The sequence below is a fragment of the Lepidochelys olivacea genome, assembly GCF_965140295.1.
Source record: "Lepidochelys olivacea isolate rLepOli2 genome assembly, chromosome: 3".
Lineage (NCBI taxonomy): Eukaryota > Metazoa > Chordata > Testudines > Cheloniidae > Lepidochelys > Lepidochelys olivacea.
This window is the reverse complement of record NC_140413.1, coordinates 81,953,527-81,978,609: the sequence shown is the minus strand read 5'-3', so window position 1 is coordinate 81,978,609 and position 25,083 is coordinate 81,953,527. Positions and strand designations below refer to the sequence as shown.

Genomic DNA, 25,083 nt, shown 5'->3' with positions numbered 1-25,083 from the left:
ATTAATCTCCATGAACTGGACTTATGTCCCTCCTATGTTTCAAAACTGCAGGCCAGAACAATTAATTAATCAGGCAAGATCTGACTATCTTTGCAACTGGAAGTGTTACCTCATACAAAATAACTTTTGGGGAATGTGAGGAGAGAAAATTGATATTTAAGCTCTGCACCCAGCCAATGGATTTTTCAGTACCCTATTTTTGCTAGGAATAGTAAAAATATTTGCAATTACGTGGCATATTACATCAGAGGATCTCAAAGCCTGGTTAGTTCAGCCTGACGCTAGAACTTGCATGAATTGTCATACCCATGCTACAGAGGAGTACAATAATGCACAGGGAAATTAATTGACTTGTTCAAGACTACACCGCAAGTTAATGGTGTTGCTGATGACAGAACCTAGCAGTCATGAGTGTTTCCTCCTGACCCCTGTCCTACCTCTAATTATTGAATTTTCCATTAAAATGTTTAAGCCTATAAATCCACAATATTGTACAAATTTGGACTACAGGTATACTCAGATGTAATCAGTAAATTACTGCATAAATGTTCCGGTTCAGTGGTGATGTGAACTAGAGATAGCACTGACTGAAAATCCCAGATCTGAACTCTCTAAGCTTTGGGGAAATTCAGATCTGGATCTGAACTTTGTGGCTTGGGGCTGTAACTACTAGTATTTATGGATTTAAAGTTCTCATGTGTTTGAGATGTTCCCTTTTTCATGTTTAGAACCTTTTACAAAGTGTGAGTGTGTGGGAGGGAGGCTGATCCTATTAACAAGGTACCAAAGTAGGACTTGGGACAGCTATGTTTAACTGGAGGCTTTACCTCAGACTTCTTGGGTGAATGTAGGCAAGTGATTTAGGCTGGTATTTTCAAAGGAGCTGAAAGGTGTTTGGTGGCTGGGAATCTGTGAATTTGAATGTGTTTTGGGCATCAAAATCCCAGCCTTTACCTCTGCCTGAGTTCCTCCTCTGCAAAGTTGGGGATATTTGTCCCCTACTTAACAAGGGTGTTGTGATGGTAAATTCATTTCTATAGCTGAAGAGCTCAGATGGTGTACTGACAGAGCCCATATAAAAACATATGGAGACTGTGTTTGTTGGGGGAAAACAATAACTGAATGCTCGATACAATTCTCCAGGAAGCACAAGCAACAAAAGCGATTGTTCAGCAAATCATATAGTCAGTTCTGACTTTTTTTTTTTTTTTGGCAGCAGGATGGGGGAACATCAACTAATTCAACTAACTCTATATAAATTAGGGGTGGGTAAACTTTTTGGCCCGAGGGCCACATCAGGGTTGCAAAAAGGTATGGAGGGCCGGGTAGGGAAGGCTGTGCCTCCACAAACAGCCTGGTCCCCTCCCACTTCCCAGCCCCTGACTGCCCACCTCAGAACCCCCAATCCATCCAACCCCCCGCAGTCCTTGTCCCCGACCGCCTCCTCCCAGAACTCCCTGCCCCAACTGCTCCCCCACCGCCTATCCAATCCCCCTGTCCCCTGACTGCCCTGACTCCTATCCACACACCTGCCTCCTGACAGGCCCCCAGGGACCCCAACCCCTCCACACACACCCCCACTTCTTGTCCCCTGACCGCCCCCTCCCAGGACCCCACCCCTTATCAAACCCCCCCCCCCCGCTCCCTGTCTCCTGGCTGCTTCCCCCCCCACCCCCTTACCATGCCGCTCAGAGCGGCAGGACAGGCTTATTGGAAAGCCTGGGAGGTGGGTGGGCGCAAGCCATGCTGCCCGCATGGCTGCGGAGGAGGGGGGACAGCGGGGGAGGGGTCTGGAGCCAGCCTCCCCAGCTGGGAGCTCAGGAGCCTGGCAGGACGGTCCCATGGACTGGATGTGGCCCGTGGGCCATAGTTTGCCCACCTCTGATCTAAATATTGCTGTTAGCTGTTGATTTTTATTTCTATGAAGTGTGCATTTTTACTTGAGAAAGAACATATTTTATTAGTGAGCCTCCTGATGTATTACAATATCTGGCATTAAAGACCTAAAGTCAAGTCAGGTAGAATATGGGAGAAAAAATCCCCATAGATTTTGGTTAAATCCCCTCAGTCTGCTGCAGATTGTGGAGGAAATTCTCTGAAGATTTCCATCATCCCTACATAAAACTGCTCTGGGCCCTCCTTCAACATGGCACTTAGTTCCCATTGACGTTAACAGGACTACAGATGGAAGTAATGGTTTCCAGTCTTGAGCTCTTTTACTGTAAACACTTCAGGGTAGGGACCTTTCATTTCAAGAGTCAAGCTCATATATGCAGGAAACAGAACTTTCCCAAAGGTGACTGGAATCAAGTCCCACAGGAACAAAGGACCATTCCAAACCTCACCACCTTCCGCTCCAAGTGCAAGATGTGTGTCTTCCTCCTTGACTTCTCTAACCTAAACATAGCAAAGCATGTACACTTAAACCCCCTCAAACTGTATAATAACAGAAGACTCCTGTGCACACAGAGTTCTCCCCCTGCGGAGAGTGTGAGTGAATGAACCACTTTTGACAGATGCTAGTCACACCACATAATGCACTGCTGGAAGGCACTCTGTGATCTGCTTGTGGTGACGAGGGTGGTACAATAGTTTACAAAAAGAGGTTAGTATTTCCATAAAGCACTATGCATGCCTCTAGTGCTATATTTTAAAAATGTAGTTTATTTTGGATACAAATATATAAGCAGGGAGTTAACGTTTGGGATAATAAAACCCTGGAGATGGATTGTGCCAGGCCCTGAAGAGAGTGGAAGTGTGTGCAAAAGCCCCTCTCCCCCTCCCCCGACATTCCCTGCACAGAGGCCAGATATCATTTCAGTTCCTGTAATCTCCCGAGTGCCAGGACTGCTCCAGGCTAGCATCTGTAGGTGGAGTGACTCTCTCTCTCACAAGGGGGTGAGGAGATGCATGAGCCTTCCTCCTCTTGTTCTGGTCTACAGGGTTTCCTCTCCTTGCAAATGGTATGGCACCTGAGCTCCTCAGGTCTAATGTCTCCTGCAGAACCCATTGCACCCATGCAAAGCTATGGCTTAAAGCCACAATTTGTCCCTTGATTGCTCTGGGAATTCATGACAGGAAAGTATCTGGTTTCCCTTGCCATTGGCTTGGAGTGGCCTGCCGGGAAATTTCTTGGGAGGCCCACAAACTCCACCTAACCATGGCAGTCTAAACAAAGATCCTATTTCTCTGTGGATCCTAACTGGCAGGGGCTAAAATGCTCAACAGAACACAGATCCACCACACTGATTCCCACTGCTGGGGAAAAAAGAGCTTAGGAGGAGGTGGGGCTGGTGTCCTCTTTCCCCTCTTGTGTCCGAATTTAGCAAACTACTGTGCTATGCATCATGAGGTGGGATCTGAGACACCATACTACGTTCAAACCCAAACTGCAGCAAACAGTTGGAAGGCAGCAGGCCAAACATGAGGGTATGTCTACACTTGGCTTGCTGCCTTCCAACTGTTTGCTGCAGTTTGGGTTTGAATGTAATATGGTGTCTCAGATCCCACCTCATGATGCATAATACTGGCTCAGGAGAATCACAGTGAAAAGCGGCAGTAATGCATTTCTAACTCCTTTATCTGAAAGGAGAAAAGACCAATTCTGGCTCCTGGGGAAGGTGGTGGGGAGTTAAAGCATAGATCACTGCTGCCCTGCCCTCCCTTGGTGGCTCCTCTTCTCTGCTCTTCCTAGAGCTCTTCCCTCCCAGTGCAGCATTGCCCACCTATCTTTTATGTTTAGGTGGCTCTTCTCCTCAGATGTACACATGGCGTATTGTGAGGTTTCCTGTGGGGAAGTAAAGTAGAACTGAAATGTCATTGTTGGAGACAGAAGGATCTTTCAGATCCTGAACGGAGAAATTGGAAGGAAAACCTTTAAATATTGGTAAGTGTAAGTTATAATTTCTGATCCCCTGGGTGGAGAGAAGGGGAGGGGCGGCGGGAAGAGAAACAGTTTGGTTGTTACTTGGGTCACTTTTATGTTTAAAGAGAGTTGTATCTGTTTTGCAGTGTCAATAGGCAGGGTACGTTATAAAGTCATGCTATTTGTGTTCTGAAGTGATAAGACAAGTGCAAAATGCCCCCACATCTTTCTGAAAGAGAATCAAATTGAAACTTACCAGTAAAGTAGAAAATACATAACACCCACAGCTACAGACGTGCACTAATTGTTGCAATATAGGTTAGATGAGGCGCCTCATTCTGCAGCTCTTGGGTCCCATGAACAAAAAGATTTCTCTAAATGACTTGAAGCTCATGCGCTTTTTCCCTCTCGAACACTCAACTAATTTTTAACAGCTTAGTTAAAAGACGAATTTTCACTTTTCATGTATCTGTGCCCCTTTCACACCTGGTTACAGTTTCCACAGAATGTTTAACTTTTTTTTTTATCATCAGATGCAAATAAAGTGAAAAACACCACCATCATTAGGAAGCCTCCTGCCTTAAGTGACTTCCCCAAACGTACCCAGAACACAATGAACAGAAATCTTACTTTTTACTAAAGGTCCATCTCTATTAATGATTATTAATTGTAGTATGGTTGGGGCCTCAAGGCCCCAACTGAGATAGGGGCCCCTTTGTGCTAGTCCCTGTGAACACACAGAGTGAGACAGAGCATCTGTCCCAAAGAGCATATAGTCTAAATTCACAAGACAGGCAAAGGGTGGGAGACAACAAGTATTATCCCTATTTTAAAGCTGGGGAATCGAGGCACAGAATGCTTTGCTGACTTGCTTAAAGTCATACAGAAAGTCTGTGGTAAAGTTGGGAACTGAACCCAGCTCTCTAGAGTCCGGTGCTCAGCCTTAACCACCACCTTCTCATTGCTAAGAAACTGCTTGCTGTTAGTCCCTTGAATGCTCATTTAAGCAAGGTTTCGGTATACTTAAATACATCATCATATCTGGCAAATGCACTGCATGCTGCAAAGATTAAAGGCATAACCTTTCCTAGCTAAATTTTGTGCTCTATTTCTAAACTCTGTGTCCCATTGCTACAACTAATTCCCAGCCCTGTAGCCACTAATGGATTGGAATGCTATAAGGAATCTCACTCAGTACTTGGATGAGGAAATTAAGCAAGGCTATTCACAATTAATGGAAAAAGACACAGAGCTCTGGGTTCAGGTTCCATAGTGGGATGCCTTTTCTACTCATTGCACAAAAAGGAAGTCATACTGGTTTGGCTTCCTTAGGAATGATTATTTGGTCACACCTAGTTAGGTGGCCTGGAATCCCAACTATCTTCCCAAGTCCAACAAAAGAATGAGGGGAAGAGAGACTGTGCTCCTTGCTTGAGGTCTTCCTGCCTCTGTCCTAGAGGCGAAGACTCCTACCACAAGTGTGAAGTTGCAACACCCAGCTTTCTTGTAAAAAAAAATGCCAGTCCAGACAAAATCACCTTGATCCTCAAAACAAAACAGTTTAGGAAAGGAAGTGAAGAAGAATGGTGTATCCAACTGAAATTACAGGCAGGTACTTAGGGAGACAGAATTACAGACACTGGAATTTGGCCAGAACTCCGGGAGTAACAGCTCTACTCCTCAAGCAAGTGCTACAGGACTTGTATAGTTATGATCCCAAGTGGTCAGGAGCTTGATTTGACAGACAGAACCTTCAGCAGCACAGTGACCCAAACACCAACCTAGTGCTTTAATTTAGTGGGCAGTGAAGTACTGTATCTACCAGTGAATACTGCGTGCAGATTGTGGTCGCCCCATCTCAAAAAAGATATATTGGAATTGAAAAAGGTATAGAAAAGGGCAACAAAAATGATTAGGGGTATGGAACAGCTGCCATATGAGGAGAGATTACTAAGAATGGGACTTTTCAGACTGGAAAAAAAGACGACTAAGAGCAGATATGACAGAGGTCTATAAAATCATGACTGGATTGGAGAAAGTAAATAAGGAAGTGATATTTACTCCTTCTCATAACACAAGAACTAGGGGTCACCAAATGAAATTAATAGGCAGCAGGATTTAAAACAAACAAAAGGAAGTATTTTTTTCATACAATGCACAGTCAACCTGTGGAACTCCTTGCCAGAAGATGTGGTGAAGGCCAAGACTATAACAGGGTTCAAAAAAGAACTAGATAAGTTCATGGAGGATAGGTCCATCAATGGCTATTAGCCAGGATGGGCAGAGATGGTGTCCCTAGCCTCAGTTTTCCAGAAGCTGGAAATGGGCAACAGGGGATGGATCACTTGATGATTACCTATTCTGTTCATTCCCTCTGGGGCACCTGGCATTGGCCACTGTTGGAAGACAGGATACTGGGCTAGATGGACCTTTGGCCTGACCCAGTATGGCCATTCTTATGCTCTTACCAAATTAACACCAAACTTCCTGAAGTACACAGAGTTTCCCATCCAAACACTGACCAGCCCTGACCCTGCTTAAGTTCTGTTAAAAGTCATAGTCCCAAGTGGCATTACTAAGACGATTTACAGAAGCACAGATATACCGGTACAGCTGTTCTGCTGTCAGAGCGCTCATGTAGCCGTGGTATGTCTCCCATCGACATAATAAAACCAGCTCAATGAACAGTGGTACACATGAGCGTTTATGCTGGCAAAACTTATGTCGCTCAGAGGGGTGTGTTTTTCACACCCCTGAGTGACAAAAGTTTTGCCGACGTAAGTGCTAGTGTAGACGTGGCCTTATTCTCTTTGGAGAAATAAACATCCAGAAAGTTTCAATTTTTTTTCCTACTTCCTTTTTAAACTCACCCAACAAAGGTTTATTATATATCAGAAAACCATAGACTAGGGCTTCAACTGTTTTTTCCAATAACTAGATTCCATGATTGCGGAGTCATTTTGCTTTCATGTTATTTTTTAATCCAGTTTATGATTTCCTCATTCCACACTCTTGATAAATACAATTGGAAAAGAACTAATGGTTTTGCCCAATGCACCACAGGAACAATAGCATGTATTACTGAGTCACCTTTATTTTTATTGATGTTTTCTCTCTTATTTTTAAGAGATTTTAATGGTACTGAAAGCAGATAGAGAGCCCTGGAAAATGAAGTCTTCTCCTAATCCAGGGGCAGCAGTAATGCAAGATTCCTACCACATTCCACCTCTAGGTGGTGATGGGGTAGTTTATGTTCTGTGCCACTTAGGTCACTTGCCTCTCTGCTGAGCCCAGGTATAATAATTTGTGGATGGCCTCCCTCGAGCAAAACTGGGAGTGGTCCCCTCCCCATCCTTAGAACACACAAATTCAAGGTGCCCTTTCCTACATTCTGCTCTCTCTCAGTGAAGATAAGTGTTTTCTTTCTTTAATTCGGTCACAGGAAGCCAGGCAGGAGGAGAAGAGCAAGGATCTAGGCTGAAGCTCTACAGCTAAATGGAAAGAGAGAGTTTTAGGAATAATTTTTTCCTTATTATAGGTGGAACAGGCAGCAACACCTATAGTTAAGGATGCTTTCCAGTATAAGACCCCGTTTTCAGTTTAACCAATTGGACTGATATTTTCCATGCTGGGTGTCTGTCTCAGGCTGCATTTTTTATGGAAAATTTCAGCTGAAATAGTTCTGGGAATGAGGTTGTATTTTGCCCATGTTGAAAAATTGACACCCACTTTAATGAGAAGCTCTAGCAACTCTGTGCTATAAAGCAGAGACTTGAAATTTGCCAGGGGATTCTCCTGGTGTCAGGGATGTGCCTTTTTAACATTGCCATGGAAAACTACCCACATTTTGCCAATTTATATGCCTTTGAAAAATCTCAGTTTGTACAAGCTCAGTAGAGACTTGTTAGAGATCAGCAGCTAAATTCTCTGAAGATTCCATTTACACTGAGCATGCTGCACTGAGGACTTTCACTGTGGTTGCCCCTCCTGATAACCAAGGGCTGTTGTGGCGGAGAGACTGACTCGCCTATGCCCTCAATATTCCCACTCCTCGTGGCCAGGCAGCAAAGAGGAGGTGGAAAAAACAGTCTGATCGGAGTGCAGAGGAGTGAGGAGCAGAGGTGGGCGAGGGAGATGATAGGTGCAGAAGATAGCCGCGCAGGGGATGCGGTAGGGACAGGGTGTGTGGGTAGTATTTCATAGAATGAGGCAGCGGTCCTGTGGAAAATATAGTATGTTATCATTTAAATAAGCCCTACATCATTATCCATATGCACAAGAGGGCTGAATTAAGGTCACACAGGCAACCTTAATAATGGCATTTGTTAACTTCAATACTTGACTTGGCAATCTTATCGTTCTTTTAACACAGTTTCTATTCATGTCATTCTAATAAAAGTACCTTCCTTGTTCAGTGACTGAAGAAAAGTGACTTTCTGATATTGCCTTTATTATTATTATCACCATCATCATCACAGTGATACTTCCTGTCATCTCTCCCCTCTTCAGAATTAAAAATGGGTACATTACATTAAAGGCTGAAAGGAGGGGCACACGTGGGTACCTCTTCATGCCTGCTTACTGTTTTGCCCAGTTCTTTTGTTGTATCGTCTTGCGGGCCGGGCCACCTACTTTCTTTTAAAAGAAAAACTTCTCTGTCCCATATCCCCATCCTTCCAACTTCTAAGTGTGCCTTGGGGAAGAGGAAACAACCCCCAAATGAAAACATCAACTCCCTAGCCTCACCAACCAAGCCAAGATCGCATTATCGAGGCTATGCTCTAATTGCTTGGCATTAGTCCCAGTAGAAGCTCTGTTTTGCTCCATCTCTTGGGTTTCCCTGTGCTTCTCAGTTTCACTTCTCACCTCCCCGCTTCCCAGCTGCAGGTGTTTCTCTGATTTTTCTCACTTGGTTGATGGCTGGAGGGATATTTTCCTTCTCTTTTTCCACACTCCCTGCTGTATGTCTAGCTCTTTTAGAGGTGGGAGGTGCTCAGATGGCCTGCAGAGAAGTAACGTGTAGCTCCTTGCATAAAGGGGGACTGCAGCATTGGGTGGCAGCAGTTGTGCCTAAGAATGGCTTGGCTCCAACTTTGTCTTCTGTCAAAAGCACTAACTAGTAATCCCCTCTAGCCCTAATGTCATTCTCATGGCTCTTGTCGCCCAGCAGCCAATCCAGTTTCTTCCTCCCATTTGGTTGGTAAAGTTAACCGAGGCAGGCACTCAGTGCCTTTTATGAAATCACCAGTTTGAGCCAGCGACCTTCTGAGTAGCAGAAACATGAGGCACGGTTGAGTAGTTAGAACTGTGCTTAGAGTCTGACATCTGGCTTCTATACCATTCTGCCTCTGATTTGCAGTTTAACCATGGGCAAGTCACTTCACCTCTCAGGGCTTCAGTTCCCCATCTGTAAGAATGAGTATAATTACGCTAACCAGCTATGCTAAAGGAACGGCTAACAACATCCAGTATTCAGAGTAACAGCCGTGTTAGTCTGTCTTCGCAAAAAGAATCTGGCCTGTAAAGCAGTACAAAAACGGTGTGTACACCAGGCTAAGGGAAAAGTTCTTCAGAAGAGCATACTGGATGTTCGCAAAAAGAAAAGGAGTACTTGTGGCACCTTAGAGACTAACCAATTTATTTGAGCATGAGCTTTTGTGAGCTACAGCTCACTTCATCGGATGCATACCGTGGAAACTGCAGCAGATATTATATACACACAGAGACCATGAAACAATACCTCCTCCCACCCCACTGTCCTGCTGGTAATAGCTTATCTAAAGTGATCATCAAGTTGGGCCATTTCCAGCACAAATCCAGGTTTTCTCACCCTCTGCCCCCCCCACACAAACTCACTCTCCTGCTGGTGATAGCCCATCCAAAGTGACCACTCTCTTCACAATGTGTATGATAATCAAGGTGGCCATTTCCTGCACAAATCCAGGCTATTACCAGCAGGAGAGTGAGTTTGTGTGTGGGGGGGCGGAGGGTGATAAAACCTGGATTTGTGCTGGAAATGGCCCAACGTGATGATCACTTTAGATAAGCTATTACCAGCAGGAGAGTGGGGTGGGAGGAGGTATTGTTTCATGGTCTTTGCGTATATAATGTCTTCTGCAGTTTCCACGGCATGCATCCGATGAAGTGAGCTGTAGCTCACGAAAGCTCATGCTCAAATAAATTGGTTAGTCTCTAAGGTGCCACAAGTACTCCTTTTCTTTTTGCGAACATCCAGTATGCTCTTCTGAAGAACTTTTCCCTTAGCCTGGTGTACACACAGTTTTTGTACTGCTTTACAGGCCAGGTTCTTTTGAAACAGTTAATACTTTTGTTTAATTCCTAGTTTCTCAATACTCTGGCCCTTATATTTGTCCACACTCTGGTCAAGGGAAATGGCACTTATGTAAAATTGCAGGCAAAATTGTAGCACACAGCTGCACAGTTGCTCCCCTCTTTAAAATGGCTTCAGTTCCTCTTTCAGCTAGCCCCTTCGTAAACCCCACTATGGCTACCAAAAAATGGTTCTCTCCAGCCTCAGTTACTGAGTAGATGAGTGTTTATAGTAATCTCTCTCTTCAGCAGAGAGCATACTTAGGCTGCACTAGGGTCACCAGACGCCCTGATTTTATAGGGGCAGTCCCAATATTCAGGGCTTTTTGTTATATAGGTGCCTATTACCCCCCACCTCCTGTTCTGATTTGTCACTAGGGTTGCCAACTTTATACTCGCACAAAACCGAACACCCTTGCTCTGAGGCACCACCCCTGCTCACTCTATCCCCCCTCCCTCTGTCGCTCGCTCTCCTCACCCTCACTCATTTTCACCAGGCTGCCTCAGGGTTTTGGGGTGTGGGCTCTGGCTGGGGATGCAGGCTCTGGGGTGGGGCTGGGGATGAGGGGTTTAGGGTGCAGGAGGGGGTTCTGGGCTGGGGCAGGGGTTTGGGGTGAGGGGGGCAGTGTGAGGGCTCCAGCTGGAGGTGCAGGCTCTGGGGTGGGGTTGGGACTGAGAGGTTTGAGGTGCAGGAGGGTGATCTGAGCTGGGACTGAGGGGTTTGGAAGATGGGAGGGGGATCAGGGCTGGGGCAGGGGGTTGGGGTACAGGAGTGGGGCAGGGGTGCAGGCTCCGGGTAGCGCTTAACTAGGGATGCTCCTGGAAGCAACGGTGTGTCCTTTCTTCAATCCCTATGCAGAGGCACAGCCAGGCGGCTCTGCACACTGTCCCATCTGCAGGCGCCACCCCCGCAGCTCCCATTGGTCATGGTTCCTGGCCAGTGGGAGCTGCGAAGCTGGCACTGGGGGCGGAGCATTGCATGGTACATTGAGCCCCCGACTGCCCCTATGTGTAGGAGCCAGAGAGGGGATATGCTGCTGCTTTTGGGAACTGCGCGGCACAAAGGCAGGCAGGGAACTTGCCTTAGCACCACTGTGCCGCTGGCCTGACTTTTAAAGGCCCGGTCAGCAGTGCTGACCGAAGCCCCCAGGGTCCCTTTTTGATTGGGTGTTCCGGTCAAAAACCAGACACCTGGAAACTCTATTTGTCACGCTTGCTATCTGGTCACCCTAGCCTCCACCCCACAACTGCTACTGTTCTGTTCTGTCATCTACTAGCTTTCAAATCAACCATAGCAACTCACAGCAAAGGATGGTCTAAAGAGAGCAAGTGGTCTCCAGCATGGGGGAGGTGAGGCCAGCTGTGACTTGTTCCTTTTTCCAGTGCACATTTCCTTGTACTTGCCTATATTTATCTTCACCTGTGTTTGGGTTACTCAATTTCCTGGGTATTTAGGACCTTCTAGAGTTCCTCACAGCCTTGACCTACAACCGTGCCATCGCTGTATTTTGCTACTTAGCAATTCACTTCCTCTTGCAAGTTGTAAAATATTGAACCCCACCCCTCCCTTCTTTCCACATTAGGAATTAGCCAATCATTCTTTATATTTTCCCCATCTCCTACTCATTTTAAGAGCCATCACTAGACCTTATCACAGCACAGTTGTATTTCCCTCATTGTCTCTTGTGTCTTATAATTATTTTATTAAAATTCTTCTGTGATTCTAAATAAACTATATCAATGTATTGACCTTGCTCCATGATTATGTGTTTGATTTTAAGCATTCTAGCAAGTTATGGAGACACAATTTACCTGTATAGCTTCCGTTCTGGTTTATCATACGCAGTACTGAGCTGAGTGTTTCATGGCTAAAAATAATTAGATAGTTTTTTTATGTATATAAAACTATTTTCCACTTTAATGCCTCTAAACAACAATCCTGGAATGACCACTGTGCCTGTGGACCCCCTATATCTGCATGGTGGCCCACTTACTTCAAACTAATAACTTACACCTGAAAGGCTTTATAGCCTAATGATAACTCATGGGGTCACTCTTCCCTTTTTCATTTCTCTAGTTCAGCATTGCCAGCAGTAGAGGATTAATTCATTTCTGTCCTAGAGTCTAGCCCTAAACTACAAGTCTCTACAACTCAGTGATGGAAAATACTTTTTAAGGCTTTATTGGATTGATTTTAGATATAGTTTGCTCTTGTGTCAAGCATTATGGAGTTAGGTGCCTAAATCTAACTTAGGCAGCAGTTGAGCAGTGATTTTAAGGATCTCAGACATGCCTAACTGTAGGCCCCGAAGTACCTCGGCATCTACATTTTTGCCATCTGGGTCCCTAAGCACCTAGTTCTTGGTGGCCGGCTATGTGGACAGCTGCCTCAGTCCTGCTTCCAGCAGCTTAGCGCCTGCCTAACTGCTTAGACCCAGCAGCCCCTCCAACTAGGCAGTGCCTCATCTACGCTGTCTGCAGGGCATGAGCTAGTGGGTGTGCTCAGAGCAAGCTTCCCTTGCAACACAGGAGAAGGTGGCTTCTTCCCTTACAGCCTTTAACCTGGTAGGTTGGGTACTTACCTCTGATGTGGGAGACGCTGGTTCAATTCTTCCCTCTGCCTGATGTGGAGCAGGCATTTGAACATGGGTCTCCCCTCTCCCAGGTTGCAAGGCCTATGGTCTTTTGTGGTGTTAGCCCAAGACCAGCTGGCAAAACCACTGGAAAATAGAGTTTTTTCCTCTATAATATTTAAAATTGATTTTCAAATTAAGCCTTTTGTAAGGACTTTAACTGAGAATGTACAGTAAACAAGCATCCCACTTCTTCAGTGGGACTTGTAGGTACTGAGCATCTTGCTAGGAAGCACTAAATACCTTGCAGGATTGGGTCCCTATGAAGCAATAGGAAGGAAAAAGGTCTTACCTGTACAGTTTGCTTCTTACACAGTTAATAACCCCATTTTTTTTTTTTAAAGCCCACTGTATTTCTGGTCACAATATGCTCTCTTTAATGCCTGCTAACTAGCTTCAGTTTCACCAAAACCAAATGCAACAGCTGCTGACTTCAGGCTAATGAGGCTGCGAGGTATAATATGCATTGTCTTTTTATGTAATGTGGTTTATTAAACATCTTCTAAAGCTTACCAGTGTCCCCAGGACATAACTCTCCCGCACAAAGCAATGCCTTGCCAAGTAATGAACTATGATTTATGGTGGTAACGGTTATCCTACTTTAAAAAAAAAATTACAGCAATTGCTCTGTAGAATAAAAGAGTATAACATGCACCATTTGGCACATTTATGACAACAGTGCTCTGGTTTTCTTAACTCCACAGTTCGCTGTTGGCAATATTTCAAATTCTTGAGACAGATGTTTAAATGAATTTAAAGAGGACAGTGAAATACTTTTAAAACATCATACAGTGTTGAGTGTAAGGAACATTATTTCTTTAACGTTCAGGTAAGAAAGGACGCCACATGGCCTATTCTGTTTTAGATCTAATAGTGGATGATGTAAGTAGCAAACACGGAATTTACTTTGTGAAGGATCCCCCTGTTGTTGTTCAGTTTTGGCTGAGCGAGCTCAAACTTTTTCTAGAATTAGCTCATAAGCACATCTATTTTGTGAGATCCACATTTGTTTTGAATGTAGTTCCTACCATCTTAATACAGGATTAAGTGGTCTCACGCAAACATTGTGATTGTCTCATTGTGGTCCCAGTGGTTACAGTTTCAGGCCAGAAATGATAAGCATTTGGAAAAAAATGTAATATTAAAACCCTGGTCATGTCTCCGAAAGGCAGATATTGTAAAAATGTTTTCATCATAACTTGTGAAATTCTAAAGAAAAGAAAGACGGTGTTATAGGCTAAAAACCAAGAGAGTGATTTAGTTAAGAAAATACTAAACTCAACCCTGGCCTTGTTATATGTTGCATTTGAATTATAGAAAGAAGAACTCACAAAAGGCAGAAGTCAGTATTCTTCACAACATGATAGTTGTCAGTCTGCAATGTGTTTGTGGCCAAGGGTGGGAATGTAGTCTGAAAATCAGTTGCGTGTGCAGACAGTGTAAGACATCGAAGACAAGTGAAGCATTAATAAAGCAATGAACATTTATATTTAATTTACATTTTGACAATTCGCACATAAATAACGGTGTAAACCAGTACGTAAACATAAGATAGTTTGTTGCTCTAGCAAAGTAAAAAGCTTGTTAACTTTGGTCAGAGTCTTTCTTAAAAGAGAAAAAACACTGATTGTTGCTACATTCACATGTAAAAGTTCTAAGGGAAGTGGAAAAAAACAGTAAAGAGTAGTAACAATTCTTAAAGCTGATGCATATATATCTTTGTAAAAGTTGTAACAAATACAAAGAAAGCACTACAGGCAAATAAAAAGAGAAGTGTGTGCCCAGTGACAGTAGTGATACCTTGGTTTGTCCTACAGTTAAGTACTATTTTTGAGAACCATTGCTACATTAAAAGATGTCAGCCGCACAATTTATAGGAATAGAAATGTAATGAACGTATAACTGTAGTCCTTCAAAAGCTGTATTTTCTTAGGTTTGGGGTTTACTTATTAATAGAAGGCATTAGAATGACATTTAAAAATAAAAATCCCCAAACCCCAGCTTTATGAAGTGGTCTATAAAAATCTATAATTTATAAGAAGATAAGTAGATAGAAAGATAGAATGTATACAGTGGTAAAGGGTGTAATAATGCCATTTATTTTTCTGCAAGTTGCAGGTGACCACATAACTCTTAAGGGTCAGAGCAAAATGGGACATTAGGGTCATCCTAAATAATCCACATTACTTTAAATAGTTCATTCCACTCTTCACCATTGTGTATTATATTTATACCATGCATGGTTGAGATTTTGATTTCTTTTGGTTTATTTTCAGGTTTTTTTCAGTTAAGCTTTCTGGTTATTTGGTTATTCAAAAAAACCAATCAACCGGCAAAGATATGAGGAGATCCAAAACCCAGTCTTGCAAACACTATGAAGTGTGTAATCCCACTGAATTCTGTGAGACTGCACGTCAGTAAAGTTCTTAATGTGTTTGCAAGATCAAGCCTCAAGTGAGCAACTGTGCATGTGTACTAGCAAGTGATAAATGCCTTAACGCAGCATTCTGATTGGGTTGGGTTCATCAGATGATATGCAAAGTTGGATAACATTTGATCTTCACACTTAGATGAAAAATAGGTTTTATTACATGGTTTGGCTCACAACTTAAGTGGTATAAATATATATCTATATACATATATGGTATAGTGGTATAAATATATCTATAAATATACATGTGTTCTTTGCTACACCTCCAATGCCAACATGATATCTTTGGGCTTAGCAAAACAAAAAGATAAAAGAACGTGCATTCTATCTTTTCTGTGAACATTTGGTTTCTTCTCGAAAGTAGCAAAGCATTAGATAAAACAGCATTTTCTGCACCACTGGACACACGCAATGAGGTAATTGTTGTTCAACAACTTTGCCAATGCCCTTTTCATCTTTAATTAAATTAACCACAAAATGTACAAACACAAATACTGAAGAAACTCTGAATCGTACAGGAAGCCCAAAAAAAAAAAAAAAAAAAAAAAGTGCCAGGAAAGGACTTCATTATCCCCTTCTGCCCAAGGAAACTGGGTGGGGAATAAAAACAAAAAAACCTTATTTCTCAAGGAATCTGACCATCTTCTGATCCCCAGAAGACTCTGGAAATAAAGTCTCAGCCAAATACTCCTTGTAGGCAGCACATTTGGGATATCTATACGTTTGACTTTTAAGCTGTTTTTGCAAAAAGTTTAATCGTCATTTTTAGAAACAGCCACTTTTTCACATTCATGCATTGCTTTGGGTTACAAAGTTGCAGAATGTAATGTGTCTACTATTATTTTCTAAAAGCCTGCCTGTTGTATTATTTATGTGAGGCTGGGTATTTGTTATTCCACATCTGTTATGGGTAGTGCTGCAGATAGAAAAATCTCTTTACAACTCACAGATAGGCAGGTATGGTATTCTTTTCCCTGTTTACTGCTAGTCACTTTTTTTTTTTTTCAGAGGGTGGGGGGAGAGGGGAAATGATTTTGCACATCTACCTGCTCCATGAAAGTACACAGCACTTTTCAAACCATTCAACATGTCAAATACCCACCTTTGGCAATACAAAAACCTCATTTTCAAAAACGCTGGTACATAGACACATTTACTGAAGTAATGTTTCCTCCCCCAATCTTAGGTTTTTAAAATAGATGTGCACAGAAAAAAAAATTATCTACAAAGAATGGCCACAAGATAAAAATATAAAGATTTATATTCAAAATTACAACGAATTTTCTGGTCATTGTAAACGTTTGCTAATTATTGCTTTTAGAATGGTAAATTGCATAATAAATTATGAAGTACTGTCATTGAAAAGGTAATTATGGATTGGTGATTGTTTTTTAGTAAGTGGGGAGGCAATACATAGTCCTTGCCTCTTTTCATGCCCTGAGAATACAGTAACTTTGGAGTTCCTTCTTTCAACTGGAGGACGAGGGAAACTACTGTAAGCCAAGATTGCTTTGCAGCATAGAAACTATGTACAATTGCTACAGGCACCCTGACTTGCCAAGTCATAAATAAAAATCACTTCTTTGCGGGGGAAAAAAGTCTTAAGGGTCCATTGGTTCAACTGTTTCTTGCTTGACCTTTATAGGTAACAGAGGTAGTGGATGACCATGAGGCAACTTCATAATTGACATGTCTGAAGATTCGTAAAGGTTACATCCTGAGGAGATAAGTCCATTTCCCATGTTCCTCTGCAAAGATACTTTAAGACTAGCTCCTTCTAGCTCTCTTCTGAGCATGGTCAGTATTTCTTTTTCGACAATGGATGCCATATCGATATTGTCCTCCACATCTTCCAGCCTGTCAGCACTGTCACTGATGTCGAACTTCTCAATCTCTTCATTAATACGATTCAGGTCCTCCATTGAGAGGCCAGAGGCAGGGGCTACAGGGCAGTTGCCTTTCAGATGGACTTTGAGGCTGCAGAGGTGAATATAGCTCTTGTGGCAGTGGACACACTTGTGTGGCCGTTCCCTGGTATGGAGACGCTTGTGCAACTTCAGGTGCACAAACTGGGTGAATTTAGCAGGGCACAGCTTGCACTGATAAGGCTTTTCTCCAGAGTGGAGTCGCAGATGGGTCTTTAGATTGCTAGTGCTGCTGAATCGTTTATGGCAAACCTAATTTTGGAGGCAACAGGAAAAAAAAAACAAAAAAAAACAGTGAGTGAGTGGGAGGGTTGTTTTTGTTTGTTTGTAATTGCAGATAAATAGGAAAGCCTGGTGTGTTGAAAAAGCCGCTTGCCATCACTGCATCTTTAGACTTTCACATTTAAAACAAACACCCCCAAATTGACTTTTTAATCTTGCTGAGTAGCATTTGGCCTACAGCTTGTCTGACAGATGCTGTAGCAGGCAAAAAGTGAAGCTGATGATCTCGCAGTGCATGGAACACTACATACCTGACACTCATGAGGCTTTTCTCCTGTGTGTACCAGATAGTGCTTCTGGAGATGAGCCAGCTGAGTGAACCCTTTATTGCAAGTCTGACATTTGAACGGTCTCTCTCCACTATGTACTCTGAGGTGGACCTAATGAGAAACAAAATATTTACTATAGTTTCTAGTAATTACAAAGATAGTACTTTAAAAACAAAAACCCGCAAACATTTGCAAAGTTACTAGAGACATCCCACAGGCAGAACACATTGCATGGAAATCCTCAAGTTACTTTTTTTAGGCCACTCCAACATTAAAAAAAAATACATTTTAAAAAAAATTAAACCACCACGTTTACTACCATGATAGCATGGTGATAAGTATAGTATGAAACCTAGATGAATTGGTTGTCTCTTAAAAGAAAGAAAGCATGGGTGCTAGGTAAGTTACAGAAAAAAAATATAAGCCTTCCAACCATGATGGAAACTTAATATATTTTGTTAAAGATGGGAATGTTTTCCTTATAATTAGGCTATCTCCTTAATGCCTACCTTCAGATTGGAGAGCTGGCCAAAGGTCTTGGAGCAAACATTGCATTCATACTTGATCTTCCCATTCTGCTTCTTCAGTGGATATGGAAGGGTTTTGTAACCAGTCACATTCCTCTTACTTTTAATGAGATTCATGGCTTCTTCACTGGTGGCAGCCAATACTGCTGAGGTAGGTTTAGGTTGCATTATGTGTTCTGAAGTGGCTGCTGTGCCAGCTGTGGGGGACCCACTGGTGGGGCTGCATGATTTGTCTTTCATGCTGGCAGCAGCACCTGTGATGGAAAAGGCACTGTTAGGTGCTGGTATGAGAAAGTCTCTTGGATGATCGGGTTGTAGCAATCTACGGCCTCCTTCAGGTGGCAATGAACTTGGAAGAGGAGCTGGGTTCAGCATGTGATGGGAAAGGCTTCCTCCACTGAGTAGGTTGCTATAGAGAGGATACATCCCTGGGAACAGATTGAAATTGTTGATGCCATTGATATTGTTCAAACCACTCAGGTTATTACAGCTCATACTGTACGGAGGTAACAGGAATTTTGGATAGTGGGAATTATAAGAGGATAAAAAGGCTGGTGAGAGATGGCTAGGGGGTGCATATCCGGGGTAAGACCCCAATCCTTCTGAGCCATAGGGTCCATTCAAGTATGGGTAAGATTCTCTGTGTTCTTGAGAAGTAGGTGCCAGAGGTGAAACTGTAACCCCTGGACTGCTGTGAGGGCTTGAGCTTTTTAAGCTTTGGTCTGGGCTGCTCCTTGCTGAAGGACTTGGTGTGGTAGAAGACTGGATGGGTGAGTGAGTAATGTAGCTAGGTCTTTCCATCCCATAAAGTAGGGAAGTTTTCAAATAATCTTCTGGAATGTGAGGTCGGATTGGATAGACAACACGAGGAAAGAAAGACCTTTCCGGGCTACAGTTTTTTCTCAAGTCATCCAAGTGTTTTTCTGGAGTAACTGGTGAAATGTTAGTCTGGAATAAGTCCTTTCCTTTTGAATGGTTGGGTTCAGTTTTCAGGATTTCTTTCACACTGTGCTCTCTCTTTGGGATACTTTTCTGATAAAGCTCATTTTTATCAGTGCTTTGCTGCTTTGGATTAACGTGGCTTTGTGCTGAAAGACAAAGACAAGGCAATGATTATTTAACAAGTCAATATGAAACAACATTCCTCATTTTTAAGTACAATCTACCTCTACAAGCTTAACAAGAAGGTCAGAAGAACAGGTGACTCTTGTCAGGTACAATCTTTTAACTCATCCAAAAAAGTTAGCTTCTGTGCAAAGGAGGACTACTTTGGGATGTAAAGAGTTAACAAAAAGCAAGTCAGATATACACCGTTAATATAAGGGATATCAGCAAGTATACACAGAGCTAGAGCAGTCTGATGATGATTCGTTCTGAGAGTGGCAGTCGTCTATGTTCAAACTGATTTATCCCACCTCCCCAGGAATTTGAGTAGATCCGCTATAAATTCCCTACATACAATAGATTTCTAATAACTGGGATAAACAAGTATTTGTTAATAATATAGGTTTAACAGAAAGCCTCTGGAGAGTTTGAGCTCTCAGAAACGCTTTTCCTTGGAATAGCAAGGCATGGCAAATCAACCTTTGCCAAACCACAACAGGCACTTCACCAGCCAGTTCAATTACTTACAGTACTAAAAAATATGGGACTGGCTACGATGAAAGCCTTCTTCAGAAAGAAGGTATTCTACATCAGTAAACAGACCATTAGTCATTCAATATAATGCCTAGTAACATCTACAACAAAGCAGGCTATTTACTGCAGATTTTCTATGGCTTTCGGTGTGTGCAAAACTCCTTTACTTCCAGCTGTACTTTATAAAGACTTCACCAAATTAGAGCAAAGGAAAGCAAGATTCATGGCTCCAGCCTAAGTCAATTTTTTTCCCTACAGAAATCTACATTTTGAAACAAAATACTTGCTAGTGTCCATTTAAATTTGTTCAGAATAGCCATTTTAGATTATCTGTCAGAAACTCTTTATACTTGTCCAGACATATGTGATATAAAAATTACCATAAGAGGTATCTTTAGTAGAAAGAATTTTGCTTTAGCTAATCTCCTAAAGTTAGTAGTTATATAACCATACAGTGATTGTTTGTAAGATGTTTTATTACAGGATAAACCACAAGAGAAGCTTTATACAATCATGACTAGGGATACTAGGTACTATAGTAATACAAATAATGATGATGATATATTCACAACTGTTTGTATCTACGTTTTTGCATATCCAATGGTAAATTGCTATCAATTGACACGAGGAAGCAGTGCTATTTGATAGTATTGCAGAGTTTCTACTTATTGACTTTTTTTCTTAACTGAGCTGGTCAGTAAAAAACTTCTACTTATTTTTGGTGGATCAACTAAAATCACTAGGCAATATACTAAGAGCCAGTAAGCACTGTCCCTTTTGTCATAGGTTTGTTGTCTGAACACTGAGAATCATTCAGTGAATCTATGATTTGCAGTATTACACTGAGGCAAAAAATGATCCTTTACTTAAAAATACTGGGGTTAAAAAGAGGACCTTTCAAAGTCTTATTCCACTTAGAACAATTAATTCTCAAAGTCAAATCTTCATCAAGTGGCAAGTGACTAGCATCAGGAATAGATATGGGGTTTTCAATGACAATTCCAAAAACATGAGCAGCTTTTATACCTTAAAAATTTATTGAAAGTATAGAGATGTCCATATGCTTAAGCATCAAATGCTTTAAATTGGAATACTATCTAGAAAGCACAAACAGAAGTACAGAGAGTACTTTATGATCAATCAACTTCCCAATTGCCTTTCTAGATACCAGTATAATTATTCAAGTCCTCACATCTTCCTTAATAACTACTACTAATAATATAATAAACAAGGAACTCTCAACACTTCACTCTTTAAAGGTGTACCTTGCAGTTGTGTGAGAGTTAGTGGATCTTCAATAAGGCCTCCATTTTTTTATTTTTTTTAGGGTCTCATCTATTATGTGAGGACTTTTAACAGCCCAGGCCACTTTTCATAACAGCATGAATTTTCCTTTTTCTCCTTGGCCAACATTTCTGGGAAATGTCTCAGGCAACAAAGAGCCTGGCTTATCCCTGTAAAATATCACCCATCCTATTAAAATAGGAAAGAGAAAATAATGACCTGGAGACAGCTTTATTTATTTATTTTTAAAGTCACAAAATCTGTTTTACTTGAAATGTCTGTCTTTGTGAACTAGTAATCAATTATATATAATTTTAAGTCTTAATATCAATATATTAGTTTGCTGGGTTCAAGAGCTCCCATGTCTCCCTAGTGGAGTTCTAGGAGAATGTTATCTCTGTCTTATTATCAGTTGCTCCTTGCTGAGCCAGCAGCACAGAGCAAACATTCAGAGTGACACTATCAGAAAAGATACTGATCAGGGGTTATTGAAAGCCGGTAGAGGAGAAGGGCTTGTGAAGCCACTAGACAAAAAATAAATATCAGCTTATCAGGCCCATATCAGTAAGGCCTGTCAAGCAGGAAGTTCAAATTGCCACTTCTGTTTTTTGAAGAAAAAAGGTAGAGGGAGAAGAAGGGACAGCTCTGCTGAAAAAATGACATAGGAATCCAGACTGTCTCAGCTGAAGGAATGAATTTTCCTGTGTGATGAGATTAAACAATTAGGGTGTGGAAGGTACGTTTGTTACGTGTAGGAGTGAGCTACAAGAAAGATTATTCAGGGAATGTAATTTTCTTTGCACAATAGTCCAACATTGCCACTTGACAGACTGAACTTAATTGCCATTTTCCTTCAGGGATCTCAATAATACTTTCCCTCCTACTAATTTCAGTGTGTAGACAGGAGCCTCAACTATTTAAGGAGTATTTTTAAGTATAATCATGCCAGACTTCTTGAATTTGCATGTTATCTTTCTCTCATAAATCCTTATTTGCCTTTTCTCCTTGTATATGCTAATCTCACCTGAGCACACCACTGCAGTGGGAGATATCTGACAGATGAAACTCTGAAACCATAAATAAGTACATCAGTATAGTTCAGGGATTGGAAAACTCTGGCAAGTGGGTAAGCCCCTGGCAGGCCGGGCGGTTTGTTTACCAGCCGTGTCCACAGGTTCAGCTGATCGTGGCTCCCACTGGCCGCGGTTCACTGCTGCAGGCCAATTGGGGCTTTGGGAAGCGGCGCGGGCCGAAGGATGTGCTGGGCGCGGCTTCCTGCAGCCCCCATTGGCCTGGAGTGGCGAAACGCGGCCAGTAGGAGCTGCAATCAGCTGAACCTGTGGACGCGGCAGTTAAACAATCTGGCCCAGACTGCCAGGGGGCTTACCCTGGCGGTCCGCGGGCCAAAGGTTGTTGATCCCTGGTATAGTGTCAAACTAGTGTAATGTGGGGAACTACATAAGAACGGCCATACAGGATCAGACTAATGGTCCATCTAGCCCAGTGTCCTGTCTTCAGACAGTGGCCAATGCCAGGTGCTTCAGAGGGAATTAACAAAACTAGTAATAGTCAAGTGATCCATCCCCTGTCACTCATTTCCAGCTTCTGGCAAATTGAGGCTAAGGACACTTCAGAGCATGGCTGTGCATCTCTGCCCTTCCTGGCTAATAGCCATTGATGGACCTATTCTCCATGAATTTATCTAGTTCTTTTTTGAACCCTGTTATAGTCTGGGCCTTCACAACATCCTCTGGCAAGGAATTCCACAGGTTACTGTGCATTGTGTGAAGAAATATTTCCTTTTGTTTGTTTTAAACCTGCTGCCTATTAATTTCATTTGGTGACCCCTAGTACTTGTGTTATGAGAAGGAGTAAATAACACTTCCTTATTTACTTTCTCCACACCAGTCATGATTTTATAGACCTCTATCATATCCCCCTTAGTCGTCTCTTTTCCAAGATGAAAAGTCTTAGTCTTATTAATCTCTCCTCATATGGCAGCCGTTCCATACCCCTAATAATTTTTGTTGCCCTTTTCTGTACCTTTTCCAATGCCAATATATCTTTGAGATAGGGTGACCAGATCTGCATGCAGTATTCAAGATGTGGGTGTACCATGGATTTATATAGAGGCAATATGATATTTTCTGTCTTATTATCTATCCCTTTCTTAATGATTCCCAACATTCTGTTTGCTATTTGACTGCTGCTGCGCATTGAGTGGATGTTTTCAGAGAACTATCCACAATGACTCCAAGACCTTTTTCTTGAGTGGCAACAGCTAATTTAAACTTTATAATTTTATATGTATAGTTGGGATATGTTTTCCAAAGTGCATTACTTTGCATTTATCAACACTGAATTTCATCGGCTATTTTGTTGTTCCATCGCACAGTTTTATGAGATCTTTGTTACTCTTCGCAGTCTGCTTTGGTTTTAAGTATTTTGAGTAGTTTTCTATCATCTGAAAATTTTGCCACCTCACTATTTATCCCTTTTTTGCAGATCATTTGTGAATATGTTGAACAGTACAGACCCTTGAGAGACACCACTATTTACCTCTCTCCATTCTGAAAACTGACCATTTATTCTTACCCTTTGTTTCCTATCTTTTAACCAGTTACTGATGCATGTGGACCTTCCCTCTTATCCCATGACTGCTTACTTTGCTTAAGAGCCATTGGTGAGGGACCTTGTCAAAGGCTTTCTGAAAGTTTAAGTATCCACTGGATTATACTTTTCCACATGCTAGTTGGCCCCCTCAAAGAATTCTAATAGATTGATGAGGCATGGTTTTCCTTTACAAAAACCATGCTGACTCTTCCCCAATGAATTGTGTTCATCTATGTATCAGATAATTCTGTTCTATACTACACTTTCAAGCAATTTTTCCTGATACTGAAGTTAGGTTCACCAGCCTGTAATTTCTGAGATCACTTCTGGAATTTTTTTTTTTTAAATTGTCATCATACTAGCTATCCTCTAGTCGTCTGGTACAGAAGCTGATGTAAATGATTTGATTATATTCCATAGTTAATAGCTCTATAATTTCACATTTGAGTTCCTTCGAACTCTTGGGTAAGTACCATCTGTTCCTGGTGACTTATTACTATTTAACTTATCAGTTTGTTCCAAAACCACCTCTAATGCACCTCAATTTGGGACAGTTCCAGAGATTTGTCACCTTAAAAAAAAAAAAAAAAAAAAAAAAAAAAGGCTCAGGTTTGGGAATCTCCCTCACATCCTCAGCTATGAAGACTGATGCAAAGAATTTATTTAGTTTCTCCGCAATGGCCTTATCGTCCTGGAGTGCTCCTATAGCATCTCTATCGTCCAGTGGACCCACTGGTTGTTTAGCAGGCTTCCTGCTTCTGATGTACTCCAAAAAATTTTTTTTGCTGTTACTTTTTGAGTCTTTGGCTAGCTGTTCTTCAAATTCATTTTTGGCCTTCCTAATTATATTTTTACACTTCACTTGCCAAAGTTTATGCTCCTTTTTATTTTCCTCAATGGAATTTAACTTCCACTTTTTAAAGATGCTTTTTTGTCTCTATTTCTTTTACTTTGTTGTTTAGCCACAGTGGCATTTTTTTGGTCCTCTTACTAGGTTTTTTAATTTGAGGTAGACATTTAAATTGAGTCTCTATTAAGGTGTCTTTAAAAAGTTTCCATGCAACTTGCAGAGATTTCACTTTTGTACCTTTTAATTTCTGTTTAACTAACTTACTCTTTTTTGGGTAGTTGCCCTTCTGAAATTAAATGGTATGGTGTTGGGCTGCTTTGGTATGTTTCCTCTCCCTCCCCACCCCGATGTTAAATTTTATTCTGTTATGGACACTATTACCAAGCAGTTCAGCTATATTCACCTCTTGGACCAGCTCCTGTGCACCACTTAGGAC

The 25,083-nt window shown here is 41.9% G+C and overlaps 1 protein-coding gene across 1 annotated transcript in view; it reads right to left on the bottom strand.

Annotated features, from left to right (window-relative positions):
* Positions 1-16,551: 16,551 nt before the first annotated feature.
* Positions 16,552-25,083, bottom strand: part of PRDM1 (PR/SET domain 1) — a 115,831-nt gene continuing 107,299 nt past the window's right edge. Inside the window, exons 7-9 of the mRNA XM_084624793.1 lie at positions 18,245-19,350; positions 17,718-17,846; positions 16,552-17,436 (exon numbers count right to left, since the gene is read on the bottom strand). Coding sequence (XP_084480919.1) covers positions 16,861-17,436; positions 17,718-17,846; positions 18,245-19,350 — 1,811 coding nt within the window. The 3' untranslated portion in view covers positions 16,552-16,860. The remainder of the gene's footprint in view (positions 17,437-17,717; positions 17,847-18,244; positions 19,351-25,083) is intronic.